This window comes from Prunus mume, linkage group LG1 (genome assembly GCF_029339155.1).
Source record: "Prunus mume cultivar Tortuosa linkage group LG1, ASM2933915v1, whole genome shotgun sequence".
In the NCBI taxonomy this organism is placed as follows: domain Eukaryota; kingdom Viridiplantae; phylum Streptophyta; class Magnoliopsida; order Rosales; family Rosaceae; genus Prunus; species Prunus mume.
In genome coordinates this window covers 3,176,737-3,193,066 of record NC_142698.1, presented here as the reverse complement: position 1 = coordinate 3,193,066, position 16,330 = coordinate 3,176,737, and the positions used below count along the sequence as shown (strand labels likewise).

At 36.0% G+C, this 16,330-nt stretch overlaps 1 protein-coding gene across 6 annotated transcripts; it reads right to left on the bottom strand.

The window, feature by feature from the left end:
• Positions 1 to 382: 382 nt before the first annotated feature.
• DMS11 (Histidine kinase-, DNA gyrase B-, and HSP90-like ATPase family protein) lies at positions 383 to 15,509 on the bottom strand. Of its 6 annotated transcripts, none has more exons than XM_089044264.1 (21): positions 15,292 to 15,509; positions 14,736 to 14,790; positions 13,641 to 14,014; positions 13,301 to 13,375; positions 13,148 to 13,182; positions 12,426 to 12,504; positions 12,242 to 12,331; positions 12,088 to 12,163; positions 11,340 to 11,418; positions 10,891 to 11,019; positions 8,920 to 9,018; positions 8,715 to 8,816; positions 8,479 to 8,625; positions 8,263 to 8,355; positions 7,384 to 7,435; positions 7,179 to 7,290; positions 6,524 to 6,705; positions 6,364 to 6,455; positions 1,625 to 1,704; positions 1,456 to 1,498; positions 383 to 822 (listed from the first exon to the last, which is right to left on the bottom strand). In XM_089044264.1, exons 4-21 carry the CDS (start codon positions 13,344 to 13,346, stop codon positions 718 to 720), a joined length of 1,641 nt encoding a protein of 546 aa, XP_088900390.1. In that variant the 5' UTR covers positions 13,347 to 13,375; positions 13,641 to 14,014; positions 14,736 to 14,790; positions 15,292 to 15,509; the 3' UTR covers positions 383 to 717. The 6 variants fall into 6 exon arrangements, with proteins under 6 accessions (XP_088900390.1, XP_088900393.1, XP_088900394.1 ...); XM_089044267.1 differs by having other exon boundaries at positions 12,088 to 12,171; positions 15,292 to 15,478; XM_089044268.1 differs by having other exon boundaries at positions 12,088 to 12,171; positions 13,641 to 14,007; positions 15,292 to 15,478.
• Between the last annotated feature and the right edge of the window lie 821 nt (positions 15,510 to 16,330).

Below are 16,330 nucleotides of genomic sequence, written 5' to 3'. Positions count from 1 at the left end.
TTTTCATAATGCCATTTATAAAATTGGACATAAATAAATAAAATATTGAAATCTTCAATTGCCAGAAATTAAAATGATAGAAATATAACTAACTTCATCCAAACAAAGGATAAAGGAATATTAATCTCACAGAAACCAATAAATCAATAGCTGAGTACGAGTATGAGACAAATTGTAAATTTAAATGCCAAGTTCACAACTTCACTTGGAAAATTATCCAAAATTATACAAGGTTTGTCATTTTTGTGGGTGATTATACGGATTTAGACGTATCTGGTAGGAAAATAGGTTGTACGGAGCTCTCCTTGCCTAAACCAAATTAGGAGGCAAAATTAATCCATAAATGACTTCATAAGATCCACCCAAATTCCTAATACTCAACTTTTCCAAACAGCGAAAACATTAGGAAGCATAGAAGTAAATATTGTTGACAGATAAGCTACAACTACTTACATTCTAATTGTGAAATTAGCAGGGTCTAAATTGTTAGTGAGACTAAATACAACTTTTTTATTTACAAGAGCCCGTGAAGACTGACAAGGAAATGACAAATGGAAATTAAAACAAAAAATAAGGGAAAAAACACAGGAGGCTTTCAGATTCGATGATCACATCTGCCTATCATCCTAAGGTCGAAAACTGTAGACTAGGCGGAGCTATGCATACAATGTTTTACAAATGAAAGAATCAATGATACAACACTCGCTATATATGCATTCATACACCTGATTCTTCCTTGACAGTCTCCAAAGATTCTAATTCGGACATCATCCGAGAGTATTCGTCATTGAGCTCTTTTATTTCACTTCTAAGCTGTGTCACCTGCACAAATACAATAATTTGAACTAGACAGTTCAGGCAAGCTTTCCAACTATTGAGCTTTAAGGTTTACAGAGGAGTATAACATGAAAGCAAGAGAAATGGCAATCGCAGGTACGGAGAATATAGCAGAGACAGACCAAGTCATCCAGCTCAACAAGCAGCTGCCCAACTCATCACAGTGGAAGCTGCTGCAGGAAATTTCAACCAAATGGAGCTAACTTTCCTAAACTTATTGTGACATTCTATAAGCTTAAGTTAATGAGAAATCCTCGAGAATTCTATTTATGGAGCTTTCATTTTCTAAGAAAGTTAATAGAATTTTCTTTAAGTCCTTTCAACATCATTTCACATGCAAAAGAATTGAAGATGGGTCAAAACCCCCTCTTACTGAGGAAAAATCTCCACAAGAAGTTCGATGGACTGCCAAAAGTTTGAACACTACACAAAGCAATAAAATATTAAGAAGGTATTGAGATAAGACACCTAATCGAGTAGCTAGCTCAAAGGAAGGAAAGAACACTTTCATTAAGTAGCCCCGTCATTAGACCAAACAAAAAGGAAAAAGAAATCTTAGACGCAAGTACAAGTGTTAAATACTCGATAGAAGTAATTATTTGGTGCCATTTGGAATACCTTGAGATTTAATTCTTCCCCTCTCTTCTCATATTCCAAACATCTGAAAAGGTGAAACAAATAGCTAAGAATCTAAATATTCAGTACGTAAATATCTTCATTATGCAAGAAACGGATTGCTCACGCAATGAAATTGACGTCAAAATAACGATGCAGGTGATCTACTCACTTAGCCCGGAGCTTTTTGTTCTCTTGCATCAAATTTACAGCCTCTGCATCTTTCAGCTGGCTTCCAGTAGGATTCACAAGCTAGAAAAGTAAATGCGTTAAAGAGCAACAAATCAGAGACTATTATTTACATTCTAAAACATTCTTTTTGGCTTGAGGCCACAGAGAAGTGTTCATAATTTAGAAACAGTGCACACCCATATCTTAAACAGACTGGGATTGCATGATGTCAACATGGGTACATTAGGCTAACAAGCACAAGTCTGAGTAAAACATACAAAAACACAGAAATATCAATGAAATTTACATTGAAAATATGTGGTTGGATCAAACTGATTTTAAGAAGGCTCTCAAAATTTGGTGGGGGAAAGACCAGGTATTTAGCTGGGAAGGGTACAAATTTATGAGCAGGTTGAAATTGTTGAAAGCAAAGATGAAACGCTGGAGCAAGGAGGTGTTTGGAGATGTGGAGTCCACTAAATGGGAGGCTGAAGTTGATCTCCGTGAGGGGCTGGAAGGGCTGGATAGCGTCTTGAGGAAGGAAAGGGAAGATCTACACTTCTTGGTAGGTGATTTAGTTTTCAAGGAGGAAGTGAAGTGGAGACACAGAGGTAAAGTTAAATGGGCTAGAGATGGAGATGGTAATACCAAAAAAATTCATAAGATGGCCACTGGCTACATTGATAGGTTACAAGTGGAGGCTGTAGGTATTATTGATAACAAGAAGGGTATTGAATCGGAGGTAATTAATTTTTTCAAGAGGTTTTATAGTAGTAACAAGGAAGTGGGTTGGGGGCTGGAGGGATTAAATTGGTGCCCAATTAGCAATGTGGAGGTGGCTTGGATCGAGAGGCTGTTTGAGGAGGTGGAGGTTTTTTTTGGACAAAAAAGGAGGTGGAGGTTTGTAATGCCGTCTTTGATTGCGGAAAGGACAAGTCGCCAGGTGCTGATGGTTTCACTCTGTTCTTCTTCCAATCTTGCTGGGACACTGTCAAAGGTAATATTATGAAGGTGACGGAGAATTTCTATGATACTGGGGTCTTCAATGTGGTTACAAATGAAACTTTGATCTGTCTTATCCCAAAAGAGAGACTGTTAAGATTAGGGATTACAGGCCTATTAGTTTGGTGACTAGCTTATACAAAGTGGTGTCCAAAGTTTTGGCCTCGAGACTAAGGGAGGTATTCGGCGGTACTATTTCCCTTTCCCAGGGAGCTTTTGTGAAAAATAGGCAGATTCTGGATGCTGTTTTGGTTGCTGATGAGGTTGTCGAGCACGCCAAGAAGTCTAATAAGTTGGGTTTGGTCTTTAAAATTGATTTTGAACATACATATGATCATGTAGAATGGAAATTTGTGGATGATGTTTTGGAAAGAAAGGGCTTTGGAGGGAGATAGAGAAGTTGGATCAAGGGTTGTTTAGAGTCTGATAATTTCTCTATCATGATTAACGGGAGGCCCAGGATCCGTTATCCCCATTTTTGTTCACTTTGGTGATCAATGTGCTAAGTAGGCTTATGGAGAAGGCTCAAGAGAATTAATAAATCTAAATGTTCTTTTGTGGGAATAAATTATAGTACCTCATATTCGGATTTGCTAGCTGGTGGTTGGGGTTGCGAGGTGGGTGGGTGGCCTATGAAGTATTTAGGCCTTCCCCCCGGCAGTAATCCTAGAGCACCAGTGGTGGAGAAGGTACACATGAGACTTCAAAAGTGGAAGTGAGCATTTCTTTCTAGAGGCAGAAGGTTATTCAAGCTGTTTTGAGTGGTATCCCAACCTATTATATGTCACTTTTTAAAATGTCTAGCAGCGTGGCTAATAAAGTGTAAAAGCACATGAGATCCTTTTTATGAAATGAGTGGAGGCAAGGAAAACTTAAGATTGAAGGCGGGCTTGGAGTGAAGGAAAACCTAATTCCTTGTGGAATCTGGTGATTAGCAGTAAGTACAGGGTTGCTAGGAATGGGTGGGATGCCAATCCAACTACTACTAGCTCCTCTCGTAACCCTCGGAAGGATATTTCAGCTGGGTACCATTCCTTTTTACAGTGTTGCGGGTTTGAGGTGGGAAGTAGGGATAGGGTGAGATTTTGGGAGGACAATTGCTTTATCCTTCTATTCCCTGTATTTTGGGTCGTTGGACAGCAGCTTATAGCTACTGCCATGCTTGGACTCACCAAACATTGGAAAACAATTGATTTCCCACCCCCAAACCTCCTTTCCCATCAACCAAATGGGGCCCTAGTGTAATCTTGAAGGTGGTGGATCAAGAAAAGGTTGGATCTAAACTTTTGAAGGAACACAATCCATACAAGTTTGAAGGCACGATGATACAAGAAAGTTGTTAGAGATGAGATGACTTCTTTAGATTGTGTTGTGATAATTCTGAGTATGTTGATTTTCTTGGAGTTGATGCTTTTGATTTGAAGATTGCCAAGAAATTCGTTGATCATGTCAATCTAATAGCTTTTGGATTGAACAGTTTTTGGGTTGCAAGATTGTCTACAAAAGATAACTGGAAGTGTTCTCGAAGGATTAAATATTCTAATGGTGTGTTTACTAATTAGGAATTGGAATTCTCATCAGAAATTGAATTCCACCTCTTGAAGATTCATGTGTTTACTTCGCATCAAGGAATTGAGAAGTAAGTGGAGCCCACACAAAATTATAAATTGAATTCCTGATTTTGAAGGAATTCAATTCTTGAATGGGAGGTGGTATTCTAATTCCTGGAGAACTAGCCTATTAGGAATTCATATTTTTTACCTATTATATCCTTAACACAATTTTTAAAATTCCAAATTTGCCATCTACTTTAACCCAACAACAAGGACATTTTAGTAATTAATTCCACTCCTACCTCAATTCCGTATGGTTTAGTAAACAACTTCAATAAGAATCCGGAATCTAACTCCCCTCAATCCATATAGTTTAGTAAACAACTTCAATAGGAATTTGGAATCTAATTCTCCTCAATCCAACTCCTCCTCAATTCAATTCCTCCTAATCCAATTACGGATTAGTAAACATGCCATAAGTATCTATTTCTTTGGAGTGGGAAGGTTTAATTTCACGGCAAAGTTTTATAGATAGTTTATGTACGTGGAGGTTGAGTTTGGACAGATTCAGTAAAAGGTTGGAATTTGAAGACGAATTCTTCACAACCCGGTGGAATTGATGCAAGAGAATAAACATAAGTGTTCAAGAATTGTCTGATATTCAAAATACCTCCTTATTTGTAAAGGAAGAATCCAGTTTCAAGCTTCTCTTAGAGTCTTCAATAATAACGGTTTAGATTCGAGGACCGAGTCTTTTCCAACCAGGAGAGTTTCATGCAGGAGCATCTATGAAGCTCTCTAAGATTACTTAGGCCCGTTAGTCAATTGGACTAGGATTTCGTTTAATTTCCTTTGTCAATTAGGGTTTCTTATCAAACTAGGAATAGGAATGCTTAGCTGGTATATTCTAGTATAAATAGGCTATTTAGAGCCTCTTGGCTAAACCCTTTAGTCTATAGAGTTTCTATTGGGATTTTGCCCTACAACTCAATTATCTTCGTTTCAACTTCTATTTCATTGCTTTATCCTTCTATGCATGTTTGGGTCGTTGGACAGCAGTTTATAGCCGCTGCCGTGCATCAATTCTGAAGGATCTTTTTCCTAGATTATTCGCACCTTCTACAAAGCACCTTTTATGCATTTCTCCTTTCGTGGTCATTCAGGTCTTGCCTCAATTGGGACTTCGGGATTAGGAGGAACTTGAAATTGGGGGGGGGGGGGCGCGCGGTGTTGGGCATTAAGGAATTAAATTGTCTCACTCTAGATTGGATAGGAAATGGTGGGAGCTCGAGGGTTCAGGGACATTCTCAAGCAAATCTTGTCGATCTTTTCTTCTCAACAATGGGATGGCTGAGGCTTTCCCTCCTTATTCAAGTCAAATCTCCTTCAAAGGTTAAAGTTCTTTTCTGGTTGATGGCCCTTGGAAAAGTAAACACATCTAATCTTGTCCAAAGAAGAAGACTGTATATGTGTTTGTCTCCTCACTGGTGTGCTTTATGCAAAATGAGTGAGGAAAACGCGGATCATCTTTTCTTACAATTCCCCTTCTCTTTAAGTCTTTGGTGGACCTTGCTGAGGGAGGTTAAGGCTGTTTGGGTGTTCTTCTGATCTTCTCAGTTCTCATTTTGTTGTATGGGGCAGGGGGAAGCGTGCTTCAACCTTATCTGGCTGGAGCGTAACAGGAGGATTTTCGGCGAGTATAAGGGAGTGGGTGTTGGAAAATTATGGGATAGAGTTAAATTCTGGGCTGCTTTATGGGCTTCTGTCACCCCAGATTTCAAAGATTATTCTTACTTCTCTATATTGAGGGATATGGCTGCTGCTGTAACGTGAAGTGTTTTGGTGTCTTGTTTATCTTTAGTTTTGCTGGATCTTGTTTCGATTCTCTGACTCGTTTTCTTTTAGTCCTTGTGGTGTTGCGGAGTCTCTGTTGTTTTGCTAGTGTCTTTGTTGTAGTGTTTCTGTTCTGGTTCTGGTTTCGTCTGTTATTTTGTTTTTGCTTGTTTTGGATTGTGGATCCCTTATCCACTACTTGTTTCCACTTCGTTTTTCTTTGAATAAAATTCGTTTCTATTCGAAAAAAATTAAAACTCAAATTACAAAAGCTCAGACTCCAACAGAAGCTAAAATGCTTTTCTTTAACTGGAATGGAAAGTGTGGTAATTTTAAAAGGTTCCCTACTGACCTGTACATTCTGACTTTTCCCATCAATCAGCTTGGCCTTCACATTTTTTACTGGTGGAATATCACCATTCTCCTTTCTCTTCATCCTTCCAACTACACCAGTACAAGGCACCATCAGTAAACATTCAATGAGAAAAACAAATCTTAACTAAAGCAGTTACCTTGGGAGTTGGGTATTAATTGCTCAAATCTTCCAAGTGCTGCCTTTTTACTACCAACAGCAGGGGAACTTTGACCCAATGTGACAGGTTGTTGAACACCACTATGTGGCGTACGACTGGATGAAACTTGTGGGATAAGCTTTTTCTTTACCTGATACCCAATTAGCCCACAATGATAATCCCTGTCAAAGTTCAATACAACACATCAGGTTCACAGCCACTACCACTTTTCTTTTCAAAAGAAACTTTGTAGGAAACAGCATAGACTCAGGTATGAATGCCAGATGCAGGGTAGTGTCCCAATGTCAGTGCATTGTTTCATGTATTTGGAGCATCCAGTGGCCATACCATTACCAGTGTCATGTTTTATTGACATGGATGCAGGCTAAATACAAGGGTCCATGTGGATAGTAACTTGACCCACCTCATTTTTCTCTTCTATTAATACAAATGGCCAAACAATTTGGTCACTTAATATAAATCAATTGGAAGTTATGTACAAAGTTCTTCCGTACATAAATAAACAAAATTAATCAAATTCATTGGGTTATGCAAAAGTTCCTCATTGTTATACAGGAGGGGGGACACAAGAAAAATGAATATTTTTGCTGTTATTGAAAAAAATACAAGACCATTAGTGTAGCAAGTAGATTACCAGTATTCCCATGTCATCTCCTTCAAACGAGCTTCAAGTTTCTGAAAAAGAGAAGTTTTCTCAAAATCTTGTTTGTTGTGACTGGGCTCAACAAAATTTGCTTCCAAAACACCTATACAATAGCCAGCAAACATTGGTCTATAATTACAACACCCTCAAAAAGCATAATAGTGTCAATAAGAAGAGTGGTTTAGTAGATTATTACCAACAACCCCACGACCCCTACTGTCTAAATAGCTCACGACCTGCCAAAATGGCTGCAAAGGAGGGGAAAACGGAAATAGTTTATAAAGCACAACCTTGTCACTTTAAATATAACAGATGCTATACAATTAAATACATTTGTTATGGATTAAGATAAAAAGAAAATAGAAAAACGAAATTATTCAATAGAAAGTACAAAAGCTTGTAGGATTTTATACAAAAGGCACAATACCAGATTTAAATGTGAGCAATAGTCTAATTTAGCATTCCTTACAATTTCACACCATTTTTTTTGCTACAACATAACCCATTTCATTACACAACATGATACTAAAACATGAACCAAACTCATGGACCAGAAAAATATTCTCAATGGGGTCTCAAGCTTTCAGTTTTTTGCCACAGAAAATTTTGTTCGTGTACCAGCAGTAATTACATGTACTGAGACAATATAAATGACACAACAAAAATTTTGAAAGGGGAAAACAAAAATATATATATATATATATATATATAGAGAGAGAGAGAGAGAGAGAGAGAGAGAGAGAAATTTGGGCATAATGAATCAGCCTGAGTACTAGTGAGATATATTGTGTCTCTGTGGGAGTAAAAACAGCGGGAAAATTAATTGCAAATATTGCCTCGAAACTATATTTATAGCCAACACACTGCTAGCAGAATGCTAAATTCCATAAGATACCTGCATCAGATGTTTTTTTGCGATACATAAAAACCTACAGTGTGTGCATGTGTGCTCCTATGAATAACCTTGTGCTTTTCCAGAAATCACATGTACGGTGAAGGACAAAATAAATAGCCTAAACATTATTTGATAGCCAACACCACAGCAGAAAAGTCAAATTCAGCAAGGAAAAGATACCAATATTAGACGATTTTTGTGATAAACATTGAAGCCATGGAAACTGACATGTGGAGCTTCTTTAAGAAATCCAATAGTCGTAATAACTTGACCCTGCATGGTTAAGCCACTACATCATTAAAGCAGAGATCAAAGAGATAGCAGTAGTTCAAATAAGAAGAACTTAAGTTTGTCCGTCTGCAATGGGAAACAACTGTTTCAAAATTGTGGTACAACCTCCACAGAACCTCCCGTTTGTGGTTTATACAAGATAAATTCTGGAAATTTGAGATCATTGGCAATATTATGATGCTCAACAACTCGTCCACGAAGTACTATTTGAAAGGTTTCCGGTATCCGCAAGTATAAGATGGACAAGTATACCTGTGGAGAATAGAGAACTATCAAACTCCACTCAGAGAACTCAAATTCTTATATATTAATGAAGTGTGCATATGCTATACTTGGATTACCCGGAGAGAATAATGGAAACGGTTAGCAATGTGCTCTTCATTTACTGTCTTCCATTTGGCTGAAGCGTTAACTTTTTTGGTATCCCCACTAATATGAATATCCTGCACCACCAAGTCACAAAAAGCCACCTCATCGGATGAGGACACATTACATTTCAAAATAAAATAAAAGAGAAGAACAGGGAAGATGAAAGAAATTGTCTACCTCAGGATCTGTATCAAAGTCTAGCTCCACATTCCCGTCATCATTGAACCATAAATTATAGATAATAACCTTTGTACCATGAGCTCCAATGTCATTAAACTGCCATCTCAAGAGAAAAATGAAAATAAATCAAACTATCACCAAATGAACATACATATCAACAAAGCTTAACTATGAAAGCTATAGAAATACCTTGACACACGAATTGAAGTTCATAGCGATACATGCTTTAGAGTAGGTGAAAGTGCTCATATCAGTTTATTTCAAACTAGAGTAACTTAAACTTACACACTAAATAGTACATACTATATTTTATATATTTTTTAAAAAATAAGATAGATGACAATCATATTTATTATCTATTTAATTCTTGTTCATGCATCAAGTTCTTCCTTGTTCCAGGTGTACGGCTGTGCAAGCGAGTTCTTTGTTTTAAGCTTTTTATCTACCCTTCTCTTTCTTCTACTCTTATTCTCCTTCTCTTCTAAGGATGTAATCAGAAATAGTATAAAACCCAAGCCCCTCTCTTTCTATTTTAAATCAGCAAGTAATGTACAAGTAAAGGAACGGATTCTCTTGTGAAGCATTAAAAACCACAATCAGACCCACATACTCCCTGTCCCAACTTTTCAAAAAATAATTGCAACAGATATCTGTCATATCCTGACAGGTTTTTATTTATAGGAATACCTAGACAGTACAGTAACCAAATCTTGGCCATATCCACTGCGTACTGGTGGGGGTGTGTATGGGATGATATTGGTATCTGATACCCCATACCTACAATATTTGAAGGATCAGTACTTAATAGATTCAGAGTATACCCATCTAAATTTAACAGACAAGGAAAATAATGTTCTCAAGGTGATATTTCCCTTCTCAAAATACAAAGATCACTGCCCAAAAAGTTTTATGAATTAGGTGACAATGTTCTAGAGGAAGTGGTGTGCATGTCTAGAGTTCATGATGATCAATTCAGTGGGTAACTTGATGCGGACATCATTGATTAGTTGCCTGATTTATTTGTCAGTTTCCTAGGTTCTCTAGTTTTCCAGATTTTAGTAGGATTTGATTTAAGTTTCCTAGTTTATTTGGATTGCCTCCTTTGTGGATTATGATTTCTGTTTAGTACGGGATTTTTCCTATTGTCTCTAGGTTTTAGTTTGCTATAAATACACCTCTCATGTAATTCATTAGGGAGATTGGAGATTTGAGATATTGAGAAAAGTTTACTTTCCAGAGATTGGACAATTCTTGGTGTGAAGCCAAGGCATCCTTATCATCTATTTTCTATATTTTTTTCATTGTTTTTGCTTCCACTAAGCTACCTAAATCTATAATTCACCCATATCCTACATCAAATTTGGTATCAGATTTGATTAATTGCCTGATTTATTTGTTAGTTTCCTAGGTTCTATAGTTTTCCAGATTTTAGTACGATTTGATTTAAGTTTCCTAGTTTATTTCGATTGGTTCCTTTGTGGATGTTTTCCAGATTTTAGTACGATTTGATTTAAGTTTCCTAGTTTATTTCGATTGTTTCCTTTGTGGATTAGGATTTCTGTCCAGTAAGGGATTTTATCCTATTGTCTCTAGGTTTTAGTTCCCTATAAGTACCCCTCTCATGTAATTCACTGGGGAGATTGGATATTTGAGAAATTGAGAAAAGTTTACTTTCCAGACATTGGAGAATTCTTGGTGTGAAGCCAAGTCATCCTTATCATCTTTTTTCTTTTTCCTTTTTTTTCATTGTTTTCGCTTCCACTAAGCTACCTAAATCTATAATTCACCCATATCCTACATCATAACAGCGCTTACCAAATAAACTATACTTATGATCAATATTTGAATGGTGCAGTGAATACAAAAAACAGAAAAAGAGCCCTCTCTCTCTCCATATATATATCTATATATATACCGAATGAAAAAAGAAGTTTAATACATAGCAAAGAAAATGTTGTAGAAAATTACCTGCTTCAGAAGATCAGCCTCCGTTGAATATGGGGACCACTGCAACAGCATGGAAAGATTAGACATGAAATGTTCCGTCCCATGCATTATTTCTAATGTCTCAGTTGATGTGTTGAATTCATAATCCACCTGCAATTGACATGAGCTGTTAATACTAGATACTAAATGTAAGAGTATCGTCGAATAATCAAAAACCAAAAAAAGAAAAAAGAAAAATTAAAATCTCCAAACATAGTGCATATGCTTCTCCATCAAGAAATTGATAATTCATGTTGTAGCTAGTATAAACATGGCATTACAATGGCACATCAAATTTCCTGGTCATCCATTTACTAGCACATAGAACAATAAGCCACATTTTGCATACTGTTTAACCTCTATCACACAGATAAGAAAACAGGAATGAAAAGTATACACACACTACCAGAAGCTTGAGCAAGAAAGCTCACCATCGGTACTACTATTCTGTCATGGCCTGTTCGTGCCAAGAATGTATAAGAGAGAAGACCAATGCTTTGAGTCAATACCCTGGATAAAATAAACGAGTAGAGAAACAACAGCATCAATTTAAGGCACAAAGTATTACCACTAAAGTAGGATGGCATTAAATTGCATCCCAAATATAGTACATCCTTCACACACACACACAAAGGAAGAGATGGAGGGAGCAAGGTAGAAGGTCCTTAGGCAAGGAAAAAGTTGTGAACAGATCCAAATGTCACAGAGATCTCACATATGGCATTCATGACTCATGATATATGTATTTACTTACACAATAATAGATTCAAACAGAGAGCTCAGGTGGAGGGAGGTGAACAGGTCTTTAGGGAAGGAACAATTTCATAAGAATATCAAATGGCACCCAACGGCCTCCAAAGATTCATATATCTTAAATAGTTGAGTTTTGAATGTTTCAACAGTCATTTTACCGATCCTCCTATCATTGTCCACTTATCCTCCCACCCCCAAAGAAAAAAAAAAGGAAACAAAAGACAATCAATTATAGTGCAAAATCATAGTAAAATTCCTCTTTCTTGTTGATAAAGAATTGACAAACACACGTTCAAAAACCTTTGGATCACCATATAAAAATTTTGTTTGTTGAAAATCAGAAAATAGTAACATTTCGAATAATCACAATAAACTAAGAGAACAATGAAACTAAAAGTACTATAAATATAACTAATGGAGTCAAACCTCTTATCCTGGTGACGGCTGAACACAATAACATCTGCACCAAGTCTCATAGTACTGGTCTTGAAGCCATTTCCATCTGGAAGGCTACAAGTCAACCAATAAATGCCAAAGGAGATAATAAAACAGATTTCAGAATGAATGGTAAAATTTATACATTGTCCAATGGCTGATTTTGATTTCTTATCTGAAAACCCAAAACTCATACAGCGCCGCATAGCTTCAGGGTCCATCCCACTACCATTATCTACAAAGTATCAAATTTTGGACAAGCTAGGTAAATACATCTCAGATATTAAAGATTGTAAGAATAAAAGAATCCTGTACACATACACCCATACCTTGAATTAACAATGCTGGACTTCCATCCCTTGGATTTGAGGTTTTATCTACAATGACAAAAGTGGCCCCATTTTGGATCTATCCAAATTAACAATGAAGAAGAGTGAAATGCAAAACATGATATGATTCGTCAAACTCTCAAAACTAGGTCAAAACATAATCAGGGTAAACGCCATAAGAAAGGCCATGACTGAAAAGGCATTGACCCAATATCCTTTTTCTTTTTTCTTGATGTACCAATAGTACTTTTAGAAGGAAATAAATAAAACATATTCTTCCACTAACATATATATACATGCCCACTAATTTTTATTTGGCCAAGGAATCCAGGTTCTTACACCCTACAAATAGCTTAGGTAAAGATCAGCCTATTTATTAAACGTCCACAGCCTCAAATTCACTGAGCTTCACATGGATATGCAATGCCTCTTCTATAGATTACTATTTTCCAATGACTTGACAACTTTTGCTCATCTTGTATCTTCTTTAATTACGAGGAAACTAAACCAAAAAAAGGTGAGAAAATATCATGAAAAGAAAGTTATTAGATACTCTGAAACCATTAAAGATTCTACTCAAATATAAAATCTCTATCTTAACACGTTTATCTGAAAATCTCTATGACTCTTGTTTAATTCAATTGCAAGACCAAGCAGATTGTTATTACTCTTCACCACCACAGAGGAAAAAAAAAAGTAAGATATAAACATTCACAAATTACCTCATCAACTGCATTGTCAAGTAGTTCTGCTATGGCTGAAAACAAGAATAAAAAAAAGGAATGTACTGTCCTTGTCAAAAAGGAAAAAAGCACAACATACATAAAGTTGAATTCATTAACATATACATAAAGAAGAATGAAGATTGAATTTACCACCAAAGGCCCATTTATGTGAAGTGGCATTTGAATGAAGGAACATTGGGTGGACATGTAGATAGTTTTTGCCATCTGTGATCCAGAAAGAGGAATGTCATAGAACATACCATGCATAAACAATATTAGATGCAGAAGATTGCAAATATTGCATTGTATATGAAAAACCTTATCATCAAAACAAAAGTGATCACCAGAAAAATCATGAAAACTCGTGAAAGAGCCTCAACAGAATTAGTTGGCCTACTAATCAGACAATATATGCTTTAACCACCAATATTAGTAAAATTCCAGATGCACTACACTCAAGTACAAAATACAACAGTAGATAGTAGAATACTTTGAATTGTGACTTTAGAACCAATGCCACCATTGTAGTTCCCAGCTTTCCAAAACTGCCGACAAAGTGGTGCTGGAGATAAAGGCGATGTATAAGAAAGGCCAGTATCATCCACTGGTGACTGCCCTTGGTCTAATATACTAGAGCTACTGTGACCAGTACTTAGAGCATTTGAGCTCCTATTTTCTTCAGATTCTCTTATTGCACATGGGGTTTTTGACTTTTGATGCTTCGCAAGTAGAGCCTTATTGTTCTCATTCTGTTGCAATTTTCTTCCAACGAGACTGGCTCCAACTTAACAGGTTTCACATCAACCTCTCCAAGTTCATCATCGCTAGATAAATCTACAATGTCTGTTAAGGTCATCCTGCACACTATAACAGAAATTAAACATGCATGCAACCAGGTAAGCATTTTAAATAAACAATGGGCACAACTCCTACAACACCATAACATCAAAAAGCAAGCAGGACATGAAAAATCAAATTCAAAAACCCAAGACATTGATAGATCAACAAAGACTAAATGAAGTCTTTTTCATAAGGTGTTTTACTCAATGGACAAGCAACAAGTCAAAATTACACCAAACTCAATCATGTAACCTGATCTTCTTTTGGTAAGAAAATGAAATTTTATTAAAGAAAGAAAAAAAAACGATTACAAAAACAAATGGACAATAGATCCTTCAGAAACAAATTTAAGCTAATAACATCCCAAGAGAAACAAGAAAACAGGCACAAGAAGCCTACAAGGCCAAACATAACCACACCCTTAAATACCACTTTATACAATGTGAATTTGCTATTAAGCAATTCAGGTGAATAAAAGGTTAGGGAGTTTTAGTTGAAAAGCAAAAGACTGTTTCATGAAATCAGCTACACAAAGGTCCTACAAAAATAATCAGACAAGTTCATAGGTCTCACCAGATTAGCTGTTAAGAGACTAATATGTACATTGAGCTGTTCATCTAAAAGAGACTAAATTTAAACAAAAATAAGATAGCAGCAAAGATATACAAGCTAAGAGGGAGAGGATTCACACAATGACACTGAATTGTTCACCTAAAAGTGCTTGTAAAAGTAATAGAAAAGTTACCTTAATCAATGGTCAAAATGGGGATTTGCACATGCTCTGCTCAAGTAGGTGACACCTAACATAAATTTACTCAAAATTGTAACCAACTTTGCACATCAAAAGAGCTAGCAATGACAAAGAAATTAAAAACTAGAAAAAAATACAACTAATACCGAATTCAAGAATCAAATCAGACAATCAATATAATTAAAGTAAGTCTAACAGCTTTATACCCAACCGTTTTATCATAAGAATCAGAACCACATCTTAAATTTCCGACACAAATGAACTACAATTAAAAACCAATATAGAATAATTAATCGTACTCATAGTAAGTACTCGTAGGCAAATTCAAAAATAACAGGAAAAAAAACCCAGAAAAGTTATTAATCAAAGAAAACCTCATAATAGAAATTTACCCCAATTTCTATATAAATCCAAAATATAAACAAAAAAGATAATTCAGTACCCAAATAATTTAACCTAAAGCAAATTAGGGACACATAATCGCTTTGTTAGAAACCCTAGAACATATACATAGTTAAAAAAGAGAGAGTTACAAAATTATATAAGTTACCTGCCATAGAGAAGCTACTGACTACTGGTTAATCTGCTTGGCAATGGAAGAAGAGGGAGGGGACTGGGAGAGAGAGCGACCCAGCACGAGACAGAATGCCAGCTTGCAAAAGAGCGAGCCCGCACGAGACACAAAGCCAGCGTGCGAGAGAGAGGGCCAGAGCGACAGAAATTGAAAGGGCCAGAGCGAGAGAGATCTGAATTGAATTGGGTATTTATGAGGTGTGCTAGACTCTGCATGCGCGTCTGTCTTTCATAAAAATAAGATTCATTATCTGATTTTTATTTTTATTTTATTTTTTATTTTTTTAATATAAAAAATTGTGAATTTATCATATTATTCTTATTTAATTAATAATTTCAATTCTTAATGTTTGTATTAACCAATAGCATTTCTGATATTTTGAATATTTTATCATTCTCTGCCTTTTGTTTTATATATATAGATAAATTATTTTTTCAATACAACCTATAGTCTAACTACACGGAGTTTTCACACACACAACTATGATGTTTTGATATTCAAACTTGAGATCTCTCATCTGTAAATCAACGCCCTTTTTCACTCAACTTGACCCATTGACATAAGGTATAAACTTTTAAGAAACCGCTTCAATTTCTTTTTTAGTAGTGTGAAGCATGGTTGATATTGTATTGGGCTGGTCTGGCTCGAAATTTATTGGGTCAACTCAAGTTGAGCCTAACAATTTTTTTCTATTTTTTAAGTCAAGTAGGGTTGAGCCAAGTTTCAAAGGCCTTAGCCTGCGTCCTTTTTTTTTTTTTTCCTTTTTTTCTAAGTTTTTTAAATTTTTTTGTTACAAATTTTTAGACAACAATGAAAAAATTAATTTAAGCCAAGACATGTGTAAGAAAAAAAGTGTACTGTTATAAAATGAAGAGGATTTTGGAAGAAACAATGGAAAAACAATTCTCAAGAGCTCAACCATGAGTTCCTACTCATCTAGTCTTGTATTTGATTCATCCTTGGTGCATATTTATAAGCATAGAAAATACATAGTTTATTTAGGTTTCAATCACAT

Excerpts from the sequence above, each read along its gene's own strand:
- DMS11 (XM_089044264.1), bottom strand. The coding sequence starts at position 13,346 with ATGTTCCTTCATTCAAATGCCACTTCACATAAATGGGCCTTTGGTG. Across the intron at positions 9,019-10,890 it reads AGGCTGATCTTCTGAAGCAG|TTTAATGACATTGGAGCTCA; the intron begins GTAATTTTCTAC and ends TTGAGATGGCAG. Across the intron at positions 7,436-8,262 it reads ACAAAAATCGTCTAATATTG|CCATTTTGGCAGGTCGTGAG; the intron begins GTATCTTTTCCT and ends CCTCCTTTGCAG.